Source organism: Bufo gargarizans, chromosome 1 (genome assembly GCF_014858855.1).
Source record: "Bufo gargarizans isolate SCDJY-AF-19 chromosome 1, ASM1485885v1, whole genome shotgun sequence".
Taxonomy (NCBI): Eukaryota; Metazoa; Chordata; class Amphibia; order Anura; family Bufonidae; genus Bufo; species Bufo gargarizans.
The window spans coordinates 533,920,663-533,937,245 of record NC_058080.1 but is presented as its reverse complement, the minus strand read 5'-3'; the positions used below and the strand labels follow the sequence as shown (position 1 = coordinate 533,937,245).

General features: G+C 45.2%; 1 protein-coding gene across 1 annotated transcript in view; it reads right to left on the bottom strand.

Moving 5' to 3' along the window:
• The window catches only part of TMEM233 (transmembrane protein 233), a 92,779-nt gene that overhangs the window by 30,889 nt on the left and 45,307 nt on the right, over nt 1-16,583 (bottom strand). Inside the window, exon 2 of the mRNA XM_044275407.1 lies at nt 11,515-11,649. Within this exon, the coding sequence (XP_044131342.1) occupies nt 11,515-11,649 (135 nt within the window). The remainder of the gene's footprint in view (nt 1-11,514; nt 11,650-16,583) is intronic.

Here is a 16,583-nt window from a genome sequence, read left to right as displayed (position 1 = left end):
CAGAACCATCCTGGCATCACATTTGTGTATTTGTAACTTAAAAGAGTGCCATAATAAGCACTAGTAGATGGCTCAACAGCAAGCAGAAAGGGGAGGCCGCCACGTACCGCATGCTATAGTACAGTTGGCTGGCAGAGGAAGTGTGGGCAGAGGTTGTGATCTGGCTACCTGGCAGCTACATGCTGAAGGCTTCAGCATGCAGTTGCCAGGTGGTGATCCCAACATCTGCCAGCCTCCTGTATTATAACAGAAGCAGATGAAGGCATTTTATTATATAGGAGGCTGGTGGGACTGGGATGGCAGCCTGTGGCAGCTACATGCTGCAGCCTGCCATGGCTTTACACTTAGAACTTTGCCTGCTGCTGTACCTGGCCTTACCTCTTCTCCTCTCCAAGTCTGTGAACTTGACAGACTGGGAGAGGAGGAAAGGGTTAACTACTTTGACTCTGTCCTGCCCTCCTCTTTCCTCATGCCCAGAGAGGCCCCAGAACCACTGTGCACTTGTGCGCAGCAGCAGGCAAGGGGGGGAGAGGGGCCCAGGCACATACCTGAAAAGTGCCGTGCAGCATGCATGTTGTGCCTCCCTTCGCCCTCTGCCATGATGCGTTGCTTCTCCCAGCCTCCCCGCCCCTTGAGGAGGGCTTCATTTGGGGGCGGGCTGCCACTGTGCTGCCTGAAGAGATTAATATGCATAGCGTGCTGCCGACTTGTTCTCTGGCAGGTGTCACGCTATGCAGGCAGAAGAGGCAGCACAGCAGATAATCATGCATGGAGTCGCCCGCCGAAGCGGGCCCTGTGTTAATGAATGGGGGTGTAGGATGGATGGGAGGGGTGGGCGGGCCTGGCCCAGGCCCGGCTCCTATGTGACCACACCAAATGTAAAGGGGAGGGGATTTGGAGGGGTTGTTTTTCGGGGGTGGAGCCAGCCTGAAAATGTAAAGTTATTTACACACAGTAAGTGTGTGTGAGACACTGCTCCCGGGCCCCTTGTCAGCCCGGGCCCCGAAGCAGCCGCTTCCCCTGCTTCCCTGGTAGTTACACCACTGCCTCCCACCTACCCTGTGTCATTTATAATATTAGTGTCATCCTACAGTATGTGGCAGAGGGGTCTTTGGGCACCTCTCAACCTAACATAGTGATGTCCCAGTGGAAATCAGACCCCAAACTGCATTTTTCCAGTTAATACTCAATTGAATTGATACTCAGTATTTTTTTCCAGTCTGGCAGGCATGGGAAACTGCAGGGACGGGAGCCATTTTGCTCAACTGGCAGAACCTTCATAAGGTGGGTGATTCTTTTATTTTTACCCCCCTTTTCCTGCCTCTTCTTAATTTTCATTTTTGGATGGACAACCTATTTCAAGTAGTTGTTCAAGTTAATTGGGGGAAAAAAAATACCTATGCCACTAAATTCTCGGCCACCACTGATAGATTGCAGGGTGGTTGTAACCTCTGGATATAACGAGCAGTGTATAATGTGATGGGGGAATGAATCAAGCCGGCAAATGAAGCAATATGGATAATAACTACACATTACTAAGTGCCTTGTATTCACTTTCTCTACATAATAAATGCTATTTGCTGAAGTGACACAACCCCTTTAACTCAGACAACCCCATTAAATAAGAATGAAAGGTAAAATTCATTCTCTTTAGTATTTGAGCCTCTCCAATCTATTTCGTAACTGTAACATAATTCCCATATAAAGAGTGACACTTAGAAATTGATCTTGTCATTTGATAAGCTGGCCTTTGCATTGAGCTGTGATAAAATAATAACTGGCACTAAAACAACAGTGACATGCTATGATGCAGGTTCTTAGGTTGTTCTGGTTGCAATGTGTAAAATGCAAAGCTTACGCTGGTTCATGTAATTTTTTAAAAATTGATGGTTCTGTTTCTCTTTAAACTTGCAGCGTAATCCACTGAGCCTGTGTCTACAAGTGGGACATCTATTTTGAGACTCATAATTTATTTTTACAGCACACATTAGCAGTCATGATATAATGTGTACATCTGCCATAGTGGCCTACAATATACAGCATATCCCTTTCAAAGGGATGGCTCAAAACATACTCCCTGGTTCACTGGAAAGCCCATCGATCACAAGATCACAGTCCAAAGTCCCCTGTTTGACTGGAGTGTTGATTGAACCTGCGCACAGCTGCTCCATTCAAAGACTATAGAGTACATTTAGCAAAACTGGTGTAAAAGAAAACTAGCTTAGTTGTCCATAACAACCAATCAGATTCCACCTTTCATTTTTAAGAGCTCCTTTGGAAAATGAAAGTCGGAATCTGATTGATTCCTACGGGCAACTAAGCTAGTTTTTCCTTGTACCAGTTTGATAAATCTCACCCTTGAGACTAATTGAGATGTCTCTTTGTCAGCCCCGTAGTAACCATGGTGACCCCCACTGATCAGACACAAACTCTGTTCCTTGATAAACCCCTTTAAAGAGAACCTGCCACCAGTGATGGTCAGTTCGCAGTGTTCGCCAGCGAACACATGCGGGCAGCCATGTTTAGTAAGGTAGACTCACCCGTCCGGTGATGCACAGGTAAGCCCTTACCTGTGCCTGTGCCGGGAGCCGGTCTGAAATCGAATGCAGTCACCGGGAGCAGGCAGTTCTGAGAACAGACGCTGGGGGCTTTGATCGGGCTGTTCTCGGAACTGCCTGCTCCTGGTGACTGCATTTGATTTCAGACCGGCTCCCGACACAGGAACAGGCAAGGGCTTACCTGTGCATCACCGGACGCGTGAGTCTACCTTAATAAAGATGGCAGCCCGGATGTGTTTGCTGGCGAATATTGCGAACTGACCATCACTGCCTGTCACCATGAAATGCAGTGCAATCTACAAACAGTATGTTACAGTAGCATGCAAAAGTTTGGGCTCCCCTGGTCAAAAATACAGTTACTAACTGCGAACAGTTAAGCAAGTTGAAGATAACATGATCCCCAAAAGGCATAAAGTTATAGATGAAACACACGTTCCATGTATTCTTTTGGTTTTGTTAAATTTTAGAGTGGAAAATGAGTAACTTGCAAAACTAGACCTTAAATGGCCTGTTAGGGTTAAGGCCTGTTCATAATCACTGTTAGGAAAGGATAGGTGATGCAAATATCAAAGCTTTAAAAATACCCAGATTCCTCTAACCTTGTCCCAAAAAAACAGCAGCCATGGTTTCTTCTAAGCAGCTTATTAACACTCTGAAGATAAAAGTGGTTGAGGCCTATGAAGCAGGAGAAGGCTATAAGAAGATAGAAAAGCATTTTTCGGGTTGCCATTTCCTCAGTTTGAAATGTAATTAAGAAATCATAGTTAACAAGAACAATGGAGGTCAAGAGAAAATCTGGAAAACCAAGAAAAATTTCAGAGATAGCTGCTAGTAGGATTGCTAGAAAGGCAACTCACAACCCCTGTTTGACTACAAAAAACCTTCAGGAAGATTTAGCAGACTCTGGAGTTGTGGTACATTGTTCTGCTGTTCAGTAAGGCCTCTTTCACACTTGCGTTGTCCGGATCCGGCGTGTACTCCACTTGCCGGAATTACACGCCGGATCCGGAAAAACGCAAGTGTACTGAAAGCATTTGAAGACGGATCCGTCTTCAAAATGCTTTCAGTGTTACTATGGCACCCAGGACGCTATTAAAGTCCTGGTTGCCATAGTAGTAGTGGGGAGCGGGGGAGCGGCATACTTACAGTCCGTGCGGCTCCCGGGGCGCTCCAGAATGACGTCAGAGCGCCCCATGCGCATGGATCATGTGATCCATGCGATCACGTCATCCATGCGCCTGGGGCGCCCTGACGTCACTCTGGAGCGCCCCGGGAGCCGCACGGATGGTAAGTATGCTGCTCCCCGCTCCCCACTACAGTTTACCATGGCTGCCAGGACTTTAGCGTCCCGGCAGCCATGGTAACCATTGAGAAAAAGCTAAACGTCGCATCCGGCAATGCGCCGAAACGACGTTTAGCTTAAGGCCGGATCCGGATCAATGCCTTTCAATGGGCATTCATTCCGGATCCGGCCTTGCGGCAAGTGTTCCGGATTTTTGGCCGGAGCAAAAAGCGCAGCATGCTGCGCTATTTGCTGCGGCCAAAAACGTTCCGTTCCGGAATGGAAGACATCCTGATGCATCCTGAAGGACGGACTGTCCATTCAGAATGCATTAGGATAATCCTGATCAGTATTCTTCCGGCATAGAGCCCCGACGACGGAACTCTATGCCGGAAGACTATAACGCAGGTGTGAAAGGGCCCTAACACGTGCATCAGACAAGCCTGATTTCGGGGGGGGGGGGGGGGGGCGCCCACTGTGCTGCTATGAGCACTTCCATCAATACAGATGGAAGCGCTCATTGCGCAGGCAGCTGCAGTAATTTCATTCACTAACCGCAGCTCCAGGGGTGTAGCTATCATAGAAGTCACTGCTTCGGGCCCTGAGGGCGGAAGGGGCCCAGGAGCAGTAGTGTTTCATGTGATGTAAATAAACACAGCACGCGGGATTACTGCACAGGAGCCATGTTGGTAACATAACATAATAAGACAGGAGCAACTGCCACAAACGGAAAACAGGAAACAGGAAGTGGTGCACCAACATAACATCCATAACATCTTCCCCTTTTTTAGTGTTAATAAATGAACATTGTAAGTTTTGAAGAGAGATAACAATAACGCATTTGATACTCTATAGGTTAAGTCTCATAGGTGTTTTTCAACATCTGCCGCTATGGGTGACGACTGGTCCTTGTAGTCTATTAGCCCTCTCGGTAGTTACTGGGCTCTTATCACCTCTTACTGGCAAGTATTGCGCATGGCTGCTGGTAGATGTACTAGCTTGCTCAGGATTGCCAGTACCATTGGTCTGTGGCCCCACCACTGTACATTCCTCACAGTCAATGGGAACACGTGTCCCTGTTATACCAAGCGAGACTGGCTTATCAATGAGATATTGTGACGTAGGTTTTTCTGCCACTCGTAAATACACAATTGCGACGAAATAGAGTTCCGTCAACGTCCACTAGATACGAGCGTGGTGCAACCTTTTTTCAAACAAGTACCCATTCTCCAGCGACCTGTTCGATCCCCAGGTAAGGGTTTCATACGGATTTGTTCTCCAGTAATCAACTCTGGCAGATCCCTGGCCGATGTATCATATTGAGCCTTTGACATTTGTCTCTTAAACTTTAACTTTTCTGTAACACCTTGTACCACACAAGGTTCCAGAAGCTTATTTGCTGCCGTTAAGGAAGTCTTCAGCCTCCTTGACATCAGTCTTTGTGCTGGACTACTATCCATGCCTTCGGTTGGAGTGTTTCTCCAATGCAAAATGACTTTCCATGAGTCTTTACCATCACTGTGTGCTCTCTTGCATAAGTTTTTAACAATCTTTACAGTTGCTTCAGCTTTGCCATTCGCCTGTGGATGACGTGGTGAGGAAGTAACGTACTCAAACTCCCATTCCATTGCAAATCTTCTAAATTGCAAGCTTGAAAACTGAGGGCCATTATCAGAGATCACTTTATCTGGTTGGCCATAACGGGCAAACTGAGCCTTGCACCGCTTAATTGTGGTTTCAGTGGACAAATCAGGAAGAAGGTTGATTTCCCAAAAGTCCGAATAGTGATCAACTAATATCAAGTATTCTTTGCCTGCGTAGTTGAATAAGTCCATACTGATGATCTGCCATGGACGTGTCGGTATCTCGTGCGACATCATAGTTTCCTTTTGTTGGAAGTGGGCATATTCATTGCAGATGTGACAATTACTGACAAAATCTTTGATTTCACCTTGCCTGTTAGGCCAGTAAAGAGTATCACGAGCTTGTCTGTAGCATGTTTCACCTCCAATGTGGCTAGAGTGTATTCGTGATAACATCTCAGCTCTCAGCGAGTTAGGCACTATGACCCTTGGGCCTTTGTACAAGATACCATTTTATACGCTGATCTCATCTCTGAAGGACCATAATTCCTGTAGAGTTGCAGGAATTGCTACTTTATCATCTGGCCATCCACTGAAGACAACAGATTTCAGAGCTTGTAACATTGCGTCACCGTCAGTGTATTGTATGAGTTGCAGTGACATTAAGATAGTCGACTTGATTGATGTTGGCAAAGAAAATTTGTTCCTGTTGCAGCTGACAAATTGTTTGACGCTCGTGTTCACCTCGAGGTGCCACATTATCCAATGTAGCTCTGCTCAAAGCATTGCTGATATACATTTCACTTCCTGACTTATAGACAACATTGAGGTTGTAATGCTGCAATGTAAGCATCATGCTCTGCAAACGCTTGGGAGCACACAAAAGGGGCTTCTTGACTATATATCAGAGGTTTGTGGTCAGTCTCAGCTGTAATGGAGTCCCGCCTATAGAGATAATGATGGAAGCGTTGGCATGCAAATACAATACTTAAACAATCTGAGCATAGTTTCGCTCAGCTGGTGAAAGAGCTCTGTACGCATATTCAACCTGTTGACCTTCCTGCAAAAGACAACAACCCAGGCCATTTTTGCTAGAGTCACTTTGTATGGCAACAGGCCTAGTGACATCATAGTATTTCAACACTGGTGCAGAGGTGACCAAGCGTTTGATATCCTCTACTGTCTGGTCATGTTTGGGAAGCCAGTGCCAAACCGCATCTCTGTCCACAAGTCGTCTTAACAGCTCACACACCTCAGATAAATGTGGCAGGAATTTTGCTAGATATGTAACAAAGCCAATACATCTCTGTACTGCTTTGGCATCAGCAGGCTGTGGCATGTCCACCATGGCTTTAATCTTGTCCGGGTCAGCTTTTAAGCCTTGTGAGGACAGGATATGCCCATGGAAATGGACTTCTTGCACCTTGAATTGCAATTTCTTCACGCTAAGCCTCAGCATCACCTGTCTGCAATGATCTAGTAGCGCTATTAACTTTTCGTCATGGTACCACTCAGCTTCTTCATCAGTGTTACCACAACCAACTATAGGAATGTCATCAGCTATTGGCTCAATTCCACGAAGCCCACTCAATAGTTCATGTTGTTTACTCTGGTAGACCTCTGGTGCCACGGAAACCCCAAATGGAAGTTGAAGCCAGCTCTTTCTGCCCCAAGGAGTTCAGAAAGTGGTCATGTAACTGATTTTTTCATCTAGTTTGCACTGTAAAAAGGCATCTCTTGCATCGACTAGTGTGAAAATACGAGCTTTTGTACAGAATGTCATTGAGCGTAGGCATTAGGTAGTGTGACCGCTTCAGGGCCATATTAAGGAACTTGAGATCGATACAGATTCTGATCTTTTCAGGCTTTCTGATAACCACCATGTTGCTTATCCAATCCGTGGGTTCTGATACTGAGGTTAGATGTCCCTCAGCTTTATACTTGTCCAGTTGTGCTTTGACCTGCGACTTAATAGCTATTGGTACATTGCGTGGGGCACATTGAACTGGTTGAAAAGCAGGGTCAAGCTCAAAGCGCACCTCCCCTGGAACAGATACTACCGGGCCCTCAAATACATCACTGTAGGCATGAAGAATCTGCTGTTTTGTCAGCGGCCTCGTCAGAGATTTCGCTGGCTGATTATCAACATAGTGCAGCTCAGCCGGAATAGTGAACTGCAACAGTCCCAGGCGCTCACATGTTGAACCAGATAATAGCGGTTTCTGATCAGCTTCCACAATCTCAAAGTGCAATTTGTGCACACAATCTCGTATGCTGCATTTTGTTTGGAAAAGTCCCAATGATTCCAATATTTCCCCTGAATACAGCTTTGATATAGTGCTGCTAGGCCGATGGGGTGTTTTGGGTGCCTTTTCTCTTTTGTCCTTTAAACTCTTACATCACATGTTGCACCTGAATCCAGACTAGGTTGGATTATATTATTTAAATTGAGGTTTACAAACCATTTCTTGCCTTTTGTGTTTACAGCACCAATGCATTCTGAGGAGTAAAGCATATCAGTGCTAAACAGTAGTGCTTCCTCAGAATTGGGCACTTGCTGAATCGTGTGTCGCTTCCTTACTTTCATGTCACGGGAGAGACACACCCTTGCAAAGTGATTTGGCTTGCCGCATGCAGTACAGAATTTCCCATATGCAGGGCACTTTTCTTTCACACGTAAATGCAGACTGCCACAATACTTGCATGATGCAGGCTGCTGCTCCGGTGAGTTGTGTGAGCGACTTTTGTGTTGGAACTTGTGCTGCTGTGAAGAGGCTACATTGATATTGTCAGTCATTTTATCCTGCTCCATAGCTTTCATATGCTTGTCAGTAAGATCTGCGGTGTGACATATCTCAAGCGCTGTTTCCTCAACAAGTGGCGGTGTGTGTTTTCATTGATGATACCCAGAACCAGTTTATCACGAATAAGTTCACCTCTCAGAGCCATACTCACAGCTTGCAGATATTTCTCTAAGCCGTGTGACAAACTCGTCTATCGATTCATCGTCTTCTTGCTTGCAGCAGCCAAAATATATCTTTCATATATGACATTTTTAGAAGGCCTGAAGAAAGTTTCTAATGCATCCAGGATGGCTTTGGTGTCACTATTTTTCTCCTCTGCAAGGTTTAGATTATGCTTGTAAACATGGAGGCATTCACTGCCCATCACCCTCCTCAGAGTGGCTTCTCCTTTATCCCTGTGACGAGGCAGTAGTCATCAAACTCAGTTTTGAAGGTGTCCCAGTTATCATAAACGTTGCCGCTTATCCTCATCGGCTCAGGCAGCGGAATGCTGTTAGCCGCCATTATGCTGCTATTGCTTGCGTCAAATGCTCAAATCCAGTGACAGGAGACACGATCACACTGCAAGTCTGGCAGGTTCTCAGCGGCAAATGTGCAGAAGCAGTGCAGATCCAGATACTTCTGACACCATGTTTCATGTGATATAAATAAACACAGCACGCGGGATTACTGCACAGGAGCCATGTTGGTAACATAACATAAAAAGACAGGAGCAACTGCCACAAACGGAAAACAGGAAACAGGAAGTGGTGCACCAACATAACATCTATAACAAGTAGCAGGGCCGCATTGTAAGAATGGAGCAAGGGAGCATCAACAGCATGTAGAATCCGGCTGCTGCTGTCCGCCTTACAAGCTTCTGTGCTGCGGAGCTTCAGACACGCCCCTCCTATCTCCTATTGCTGCCCTGCACAGACCTCCTGCCCCCTACTTCTTGCATGAATCCCCCACAGATCCCCTTCCTCCTACTTGCTGTGTTCACCCCTCCTGTCCATACAGGGCCCCGGGCCCCTGTCTCACTCCTCTGCCTCTCATTATGGTGGTGTGTAAACCGCATGCACCATAAGGATCTTCTAATGTCACAAGATCATGTGACTGTGCCCCCCACCCAGTACTGTGCCTCCTTATACCCTGCATTGTAGCTTCTTACCATACCCTGTACAGTGCGCCTCATCATTCCCTGTACTGTGTCCTCCCATACCCTTTTATCCAGTCACTGTATGCTGGTGCTATCCAGTTCCTGCATAGCAGTGTTATCAAGTTACTGGGGGCACAGAATTGAATGAAAAGACCATTAAGCATGGGAGTGGATCAGTGATGCTTTGGGGTTGTGTTGCAGCCAATGGCGCAGGGAACATTTCATGGGAAGAAGGAAGAATGGACTCAAATTCCAGCCAATTCTGGAAGCAAACTTAACACCAAAAGTTGAAAAGAAGATAGCTTCTGCAAATGGATAATGATCCTAATTACACCTCAAAATCCATACTAGACTACCTCAACAGGCGCAAGCTGAATGTTTTACCATGGCCTTCACAGTCCCCACAATCCCATCATTCAAAATCTGTAGATAGACCTCAAAAGAGCAGAGAAAACAGTCATAAAGAAGGCTTGATGCTACTAATAGGTATTACTTAGGCTGGGTTCACACCAGCGCTAGCAATTTCCATTGAACTGCTTCATTACAACATCGAAAATAGCGAAAGTCATCACTGAAACAAACATCACTGAAACAAACGGAGACAGACATTGCTGGATCTCTTTAAGTGATCCGTCAATGCAGCACTAGCAGTCAGCGATCAGTGATGGCCAGTTCGCCGTGTTCGCCCCCGTGAACACGTGCGGGCTGCCATCTTAACTCACAAGTCCGGCGATGCACAGGTAAGTCCTTACCTGTGCCTGTGCCGGGAGCCGGTCTGAAACAAATGCGGTCACCGGGAGCAGGCAGTTCCGAGAACAGCCTGATGAAGGCCCCCGGCGGCTGTTCTCAGAACTGCCTGCTCCTGGTGATCGCATTTGTTTCAGACCGGCTCGCGCACAGGCACAGGTAAGGACTTACCTATGCATCGCTGGACTTGTGAGTTAAGATGGCAGCCCGCATGTGTTTGCGGGCGAAAACGGCGAACTGGCCATCACTGTCAGCGATTACATCGTCAAATACTGACCACCAGAGGGAAGTGACTTTCACACCACGTTGTGTTTCTCGTGTAGTTTTGTGTATGCACTTGATCTCTAGTGTCAACCAGTGTATATTCTCCTATACAGCACAGCAGTCTTCTCCAGATAGACATGTGCTATGAGAACATTGTATCCCCCTCAGCCACCGATCTACATTTTTCTCCATAGCTTTGTTTCCTTGACTATATACTGACCTACTATTACTTTTAGCAATAAAAGGACAGTGATCTCCTCTCTGACAGTGGGGGATGTCCAGCATCATAAACGTTCTTTCCCTGTCTCATTCCTTCTAGCGTTTCAGATTTAGGATACTTTGGATGCCAGATGTCAAAGGAAATCAGAAAGAAGATAAAACAAGTACTTTGTGTGGTGAGGGGGTTTGTGAGCCTGGTCGCAACTGCTATGACCCCTATATTTACGCCACTGTTGCATTAGGTATTCAGGCTTTACATATTTTTATTTTTTTATTTTTTTTACAGTTTTACAGTTGTGAAATATTCCCTTAACTTTATTATAATGGGGCACCCTGGTGTCCAATCTGAATAGTAATGTGTATGTCCTCCTACTGAGATGCTTGGGCAGGTCACACATGCTCATTTCCATCCAACTACTACCAGCCTCATCTTCTTTCAGAGGCTATGACAGTTACAGGGAGAGATGCATCAGAAAGGACATGCCCCCCGAGCTGTCAGCCTGAAGAGAATCTAGTAGAGCAGTTGGAGCAATGAATGGTGAGCTCTCTGGATTCATGTGAGCTACAGGGCTGGTTTTAGCTTTGCCATATGCTACTTTATATTAAGTTAATCATTTACATTAATGGGATAACACCCATAATGGATTATTTATATTCATGGTCCATTCAGTACACCATTGTACTCAAGAATATTAGATGCATTAACAGCAAAGAGTAAGAATAAACTGAAAAAGGTGAAAGCAGAAATAAGAAGACAGATTTTATATTTGCTAACTATATAACCAATGATAGAACGTAAGCAACAAGGTACTATAAAATGGCAAGACGTAGTACTGACTGTGCATGTGCGTATTTGTGTGTCCGTCTACTTAGACCATGACCAATTATTATTAAAGGTATAATAAAGATATCAACATACCGTTGTAAAATGAACAAAACAGTACGTTGCAATAACGAGTAGACCGATGATTATAGATGCAATTGAAACATATAAGGCATTACGTCCCAATCTTCTTGATCCATCGAGATCTCCATCATTATAGCTGTTTAGGGCCTATGGTATTGAAATATACAAATTAAGTTAATCTCTTTTAAAATGATAATGAATTAGATAGACAATCGATAGATAGACAGATAATGGTAAATACAGGTACACAGGTTTCCTACATATGGATATCTATCTGATGATACAATTATCTGCAAAATTGTGCATCTCTATTTTTATGTTATATACAGTATATATAATATATTACACTCCACTGACTAAATACTGGTAGTGAAAATGAAGGTGTTAATATCCTACCAATTTGATGCTTGCAGACGCCTCCTCAGATGCCCAATGTAAAGGAGCAGAACCACAGAAAGGATTAGCGCTGATGTGAACATACCTTTAGACTGGTACAAATTTTCCTTAGAAATGACCTGTCGGCTCTCCTGACATGTCTGCTTTAGTAAATACTAGTATTGCCCATAAAATAAAAATCTGGAGCATCGTTCCTGAGTACTCTACTCTCTGGCAGTCTTTTATTTTTCATCCCAGAAATCTATGAATAAGTTCTGTTACCAGAAAACGGAAGCCAATTTGCGGAACGGGCGGCCTATTGTAGAAATGCCTATTCTTGTCCGCAAAACGGACAAGAATAGGACAGGCTATATTTTTGGGGCGGGGCCACGGAATGGAGCAAAGGATGCGGACAGCACACAGACTGCTGTCCGCATCTTTTGCTGCCCCATTGAAGAGAATGTGTCCGCACCCGAGCCGCAAAAAATGCGGCTCGGATGCGGACCACAACAACGGCCGTGTGCATGAGGCCTTAGGAGTCCATTTCTCCTGAGTGACTGACACCTATCTCTGCATGCATGGTTATAGCGGGGAGTCTGTGAAACACTGAACCACTCACTGGACTCCTAAGCTAAGAGCAGAGATTGAAATTAAAAAATAAAGTTATACTGAACTTTTTCCAATGAAACTATATATCAGTCCTTTGGCTTCGCTGAAAATTCAGGTGGCGGTGGATTAACCCCTTAGATGCTGGCCAAAGTATCTAAGGGGTTAACAGAAGGAGTGGGCTCCCTGTCTCACCCTATTGGCTCCCCACAATGTGGTCGTGGGGTGGCAATGGTTGCTATGGCAGCCTGAGGCTACTGAGGCCTATGAGGCCCAGCCACCATCCTGAGTTTAATAGGTAAACTGTAAGGCTAGACACACACAGTGATTTTAATGCGAGAAACACGGTGCATGTGACATTTTGAGTTCCTGTTCTGAACTGCACAGCATTGTAATGACAGGCTTGCACAGCATTATAATGATTTATAAGGCTGTGTATCCCTGTGAGACCTCATTTGTATTACACTGACATAATTATGTCAGTATTATTCAGTAGATTCCAGGTCTCTCAGGGAAACACAGCCTTATAAATCAGTGGAATGCTGTGCAAACCTGTCAGAGGGGCGCAGTTCAGAATGGGACCTCACACTGTCACACACAGTGAGTTTCTCTCATTGAACTCGCTTGTGTGTGTCTGGCCTAAGGGTAAAACTGACAGTTCCAATGTAGTACAATATAGCATGTATTGTACTGAATTGTAAAAGGTAGGGATGAGCAAATCGAAATATCCGAAGTCGATTCGCATAAAACTTCGGTCCAATACTGTACGGAGCAAGCGCTCCGTACAGTATTAGAATGTATTGGCTCAGATGAGCCAAAGTTATTACTTTGCGAAGTCTCGCGTGACTTCGCGTATCCAACTTGGAACAGAACCCAAGATCAGGACATGTTTTTTTACAGTAAAAATTTATCTTGGAACCGAACCCGAGTTAATCTAATCTATGAAGTTATTACGCGAAGTCACGCGAGACTTCGCGAAGTAATAACTTCGGCTCATCTGAGCCAATACATTCTAATGCTGTACGGAGAGCTCTTTACTATTGAAAAATGTGGTATAATCGTAATTGTACTAACTAGCAGAACAAAATTAGCATGTCATTTTTCCCACAGGGTGTACACCGCAATAGCAAAGCCTAAAAAGCAATAGCAGAATTGCTGCCTTTTCTTTATCCTCCTTCCCAAAAAGTGAAATAAAAAGTCATTTGTATCCCAAAATAGAACTAATGATAATAGCAACTCATACCACAGAAAATAAGCCCTCACACAGCTCGATTGACAGAAAAATATTTAAGTATGGTTGTCAGGAAATAGTTGTACTGGTACACCAGGGACTGTAAAAAGCAGCGTGGCACCCGTAAACCAATCCATCAAAATCTGCACTGCAAAACCCCAAATATGGTCTTTCCTTTCTGAGCCTTTTGCATCCACATTTATGGCATTTCCGTACTCAGTAGAACCCCCCCCCCCCCCCCCCCCAACAATTCAAAAGGTGTGATGTAAAATAAAAAAAAATAGCAAACTTTTCCAAATTTTCTATAAATTTTCGATTTTTTAAATAAATAAAGGAAAAACATATTGAGGTATGATTGGTAAAAAACAAAACAAAAAAACCACTATCTCAAAATCAGTTGGATAAGTAGAAGCATTCCAAAGTTATTACCACATAAAGTGACACATGTCAGATATGCATAATTAGGCCCCGGTCAGGAAGGTGAAAATGGCAAGGTGTGGGAAGAGAAAACTGCACATGCACAGCTTGCTCTCCATTCACTGTGGGGCCAGGGCCAGATTGAAGGGGGTGCACCCAGGGAGCTGAACTAAGACATAAATAGGAATGGGCAGCTGCTGTACCTGCACTGTACCTCCTTGCACTGTGTGGGGCCTGGAGTGAAGAGAAGCACATCGCCGGCTTCAGAAAACTGTAATCATCTTATTATAGAGGTGGGATATCTACACTGGCCAGTAGGTGGCAGCACCATACAGCGATGCTGACTTTTTACAGGAGATGAGCCCTGCATGTCCCTGCTGCTATCAAGTAAATAGAGCTGAGAGGAGGAAGGAAGTGTGTAGCAGTCCTTCATCCCTCTCTACAGAAGTGGCTTCATGAGGGCCTCCTATGGCTTCTGTGTTTCCCAATGCCCCTCTCTGTTCTTTCTGTCTCCTCCCCCCAGAGATGGGACCAATTATATTCCCCTCACACCTCTCACAGGGCACTGCCACTTCATGTCTCCTCCTCACCCACAGAGACCCTGGCAAATAATGTGAGCCCTGTGAACTGCCCCTGTTACCTGGGCCACGTCAGTACACCTGCCACTAATTCCTCCACAGAGCCCTGCCACATTGTGCCCCACCCTAACCACACAGAATGCAGCATTTACTGTCTCGGCTATTTCCGTCAGCCCCATAGAAGTGAACGGAGCGGTGGCCGCACCTGTGCAGTGCGCTTCCCATTCATTTCAATAGGACTGCCGAAAATAGCCCAGTGCACTGCTTGGCTATTATGGGGCGTCTCATCGGAATGCATTGAGGGCTACGCATGCGCGATGCACCCTCCTTCACTTTGCAGACTCCACTCTAAAGATACAGTGGATATAAAAAGTCTACACACCCCTGTTAAAATGTCTGTTTCATTCTTTTACATCACAGAAACCTAAGATAAATCATTTCAGAACTTTTGCCACCTTTAATGTGACCTATAAACTGTACAACTCAATTGAAAAACAAACTGAAATCTTTTAGGTAGAGGGAAGAAACAATATAAAAATAAAATAATATGGTTGCATAAGTGTGCACACCCTTAAACTAATACTTTGTTGAAGCACCTTTTGATTTTATTACAGCACTCAGTCTTTTTGGGTATGAGTCTATCAGCATGGCACTTTTGACTTGACAAGATTTGCCCACTCTTCTTTGCAAAAACACTCCAAATCTGTCAGATTGCGAGGGACATCTCCTGTGCACAGCCCTCTTCAGATCACCCCACAGATTTTCAATCGGATTCAGGTCTGGGCTCTGGCTGGGCCATTCCAAAACTTTAATCTTCTTATGGTGAAGACATTCATTTGTTGATTTGGATGTATGCTTTGGGTCGTTGTCATGTTGAAAGATGAAGTTCCTCTTCATGTTCAGCTTTCTAGCAGAAGCCTGAAGGTTTTGTGCCAATATTGACTGGTATTTTGAACTGTTCATAATTCCCTCTAACTTAACTAAGGCCCCAGTTCCAGCTGAAGAAAAACAGCCCCAAAGCATGATGCTGCCACCACCATACTTCACAGTGGGTATGGTGTTCTTTTGGTGATGTACAGTGCTGTTTTTGTGCCAAACATATCTTTTGTAATTATGGCCAAAAAGTTCAACCTTGGTTTCATCAGACCATAACACCTTTTCCCACATGCTTTTGGGAGACTTCAGATGTGTTTTTGCAAAATGTAGCCTGGCTTGGATGTTTTTCTTCGTAAGAAAAGGCTTTCGTCTTGCCACTGTACCCCATAGCCCAGACATATGAAGAATACGGGAGATTGTTGTCACATGTACCACACAGCCAGTACTTGCCAGATATTCCTGCAGCTCCTTTAATGTTGCTGTAGGCCTCTTGGTAGCATCCCAGACCAGTTTTCTTCTCTTCCCCTCCTTTCCTTTTGGAGGGATGTCCAGTTCTTGGTAATGTCACTGTTGTGCCATATTTTCTCCACTTGATGATGACTGTCTTCACTGTGTTCCATGGTATATCTAATGCCTTGGAAATTCTTTTGTACCCTTCTCCTGACTGATACCTTTTAACAATGAGACCCCTCTGATGTTTTGGAAGCTCTCTGTGGACCATGGCTTTTGATGTGGGATGCAACTAAGAAAATTTTAGGAAAGACCAACTAGAGCAGCTGAGCTTTATTTGGGGTTAATCAGAGGCCCTTTAACCACCTCCCGACCGCCTAACGCGCCGATGCGTCCGGGAGGTGGTTGATTTGTTCCTCCTGGACGCATCGGCGCGTCATCTCGCGATACCCGAGATTTCCTGTGAACGCGCGCACGCAGGCGCGCGCGCTCACAGGAACAGAAGGTAAGCGAGTGGATCTCCAGCCTGCCAGCAGCGATCGCTCGCT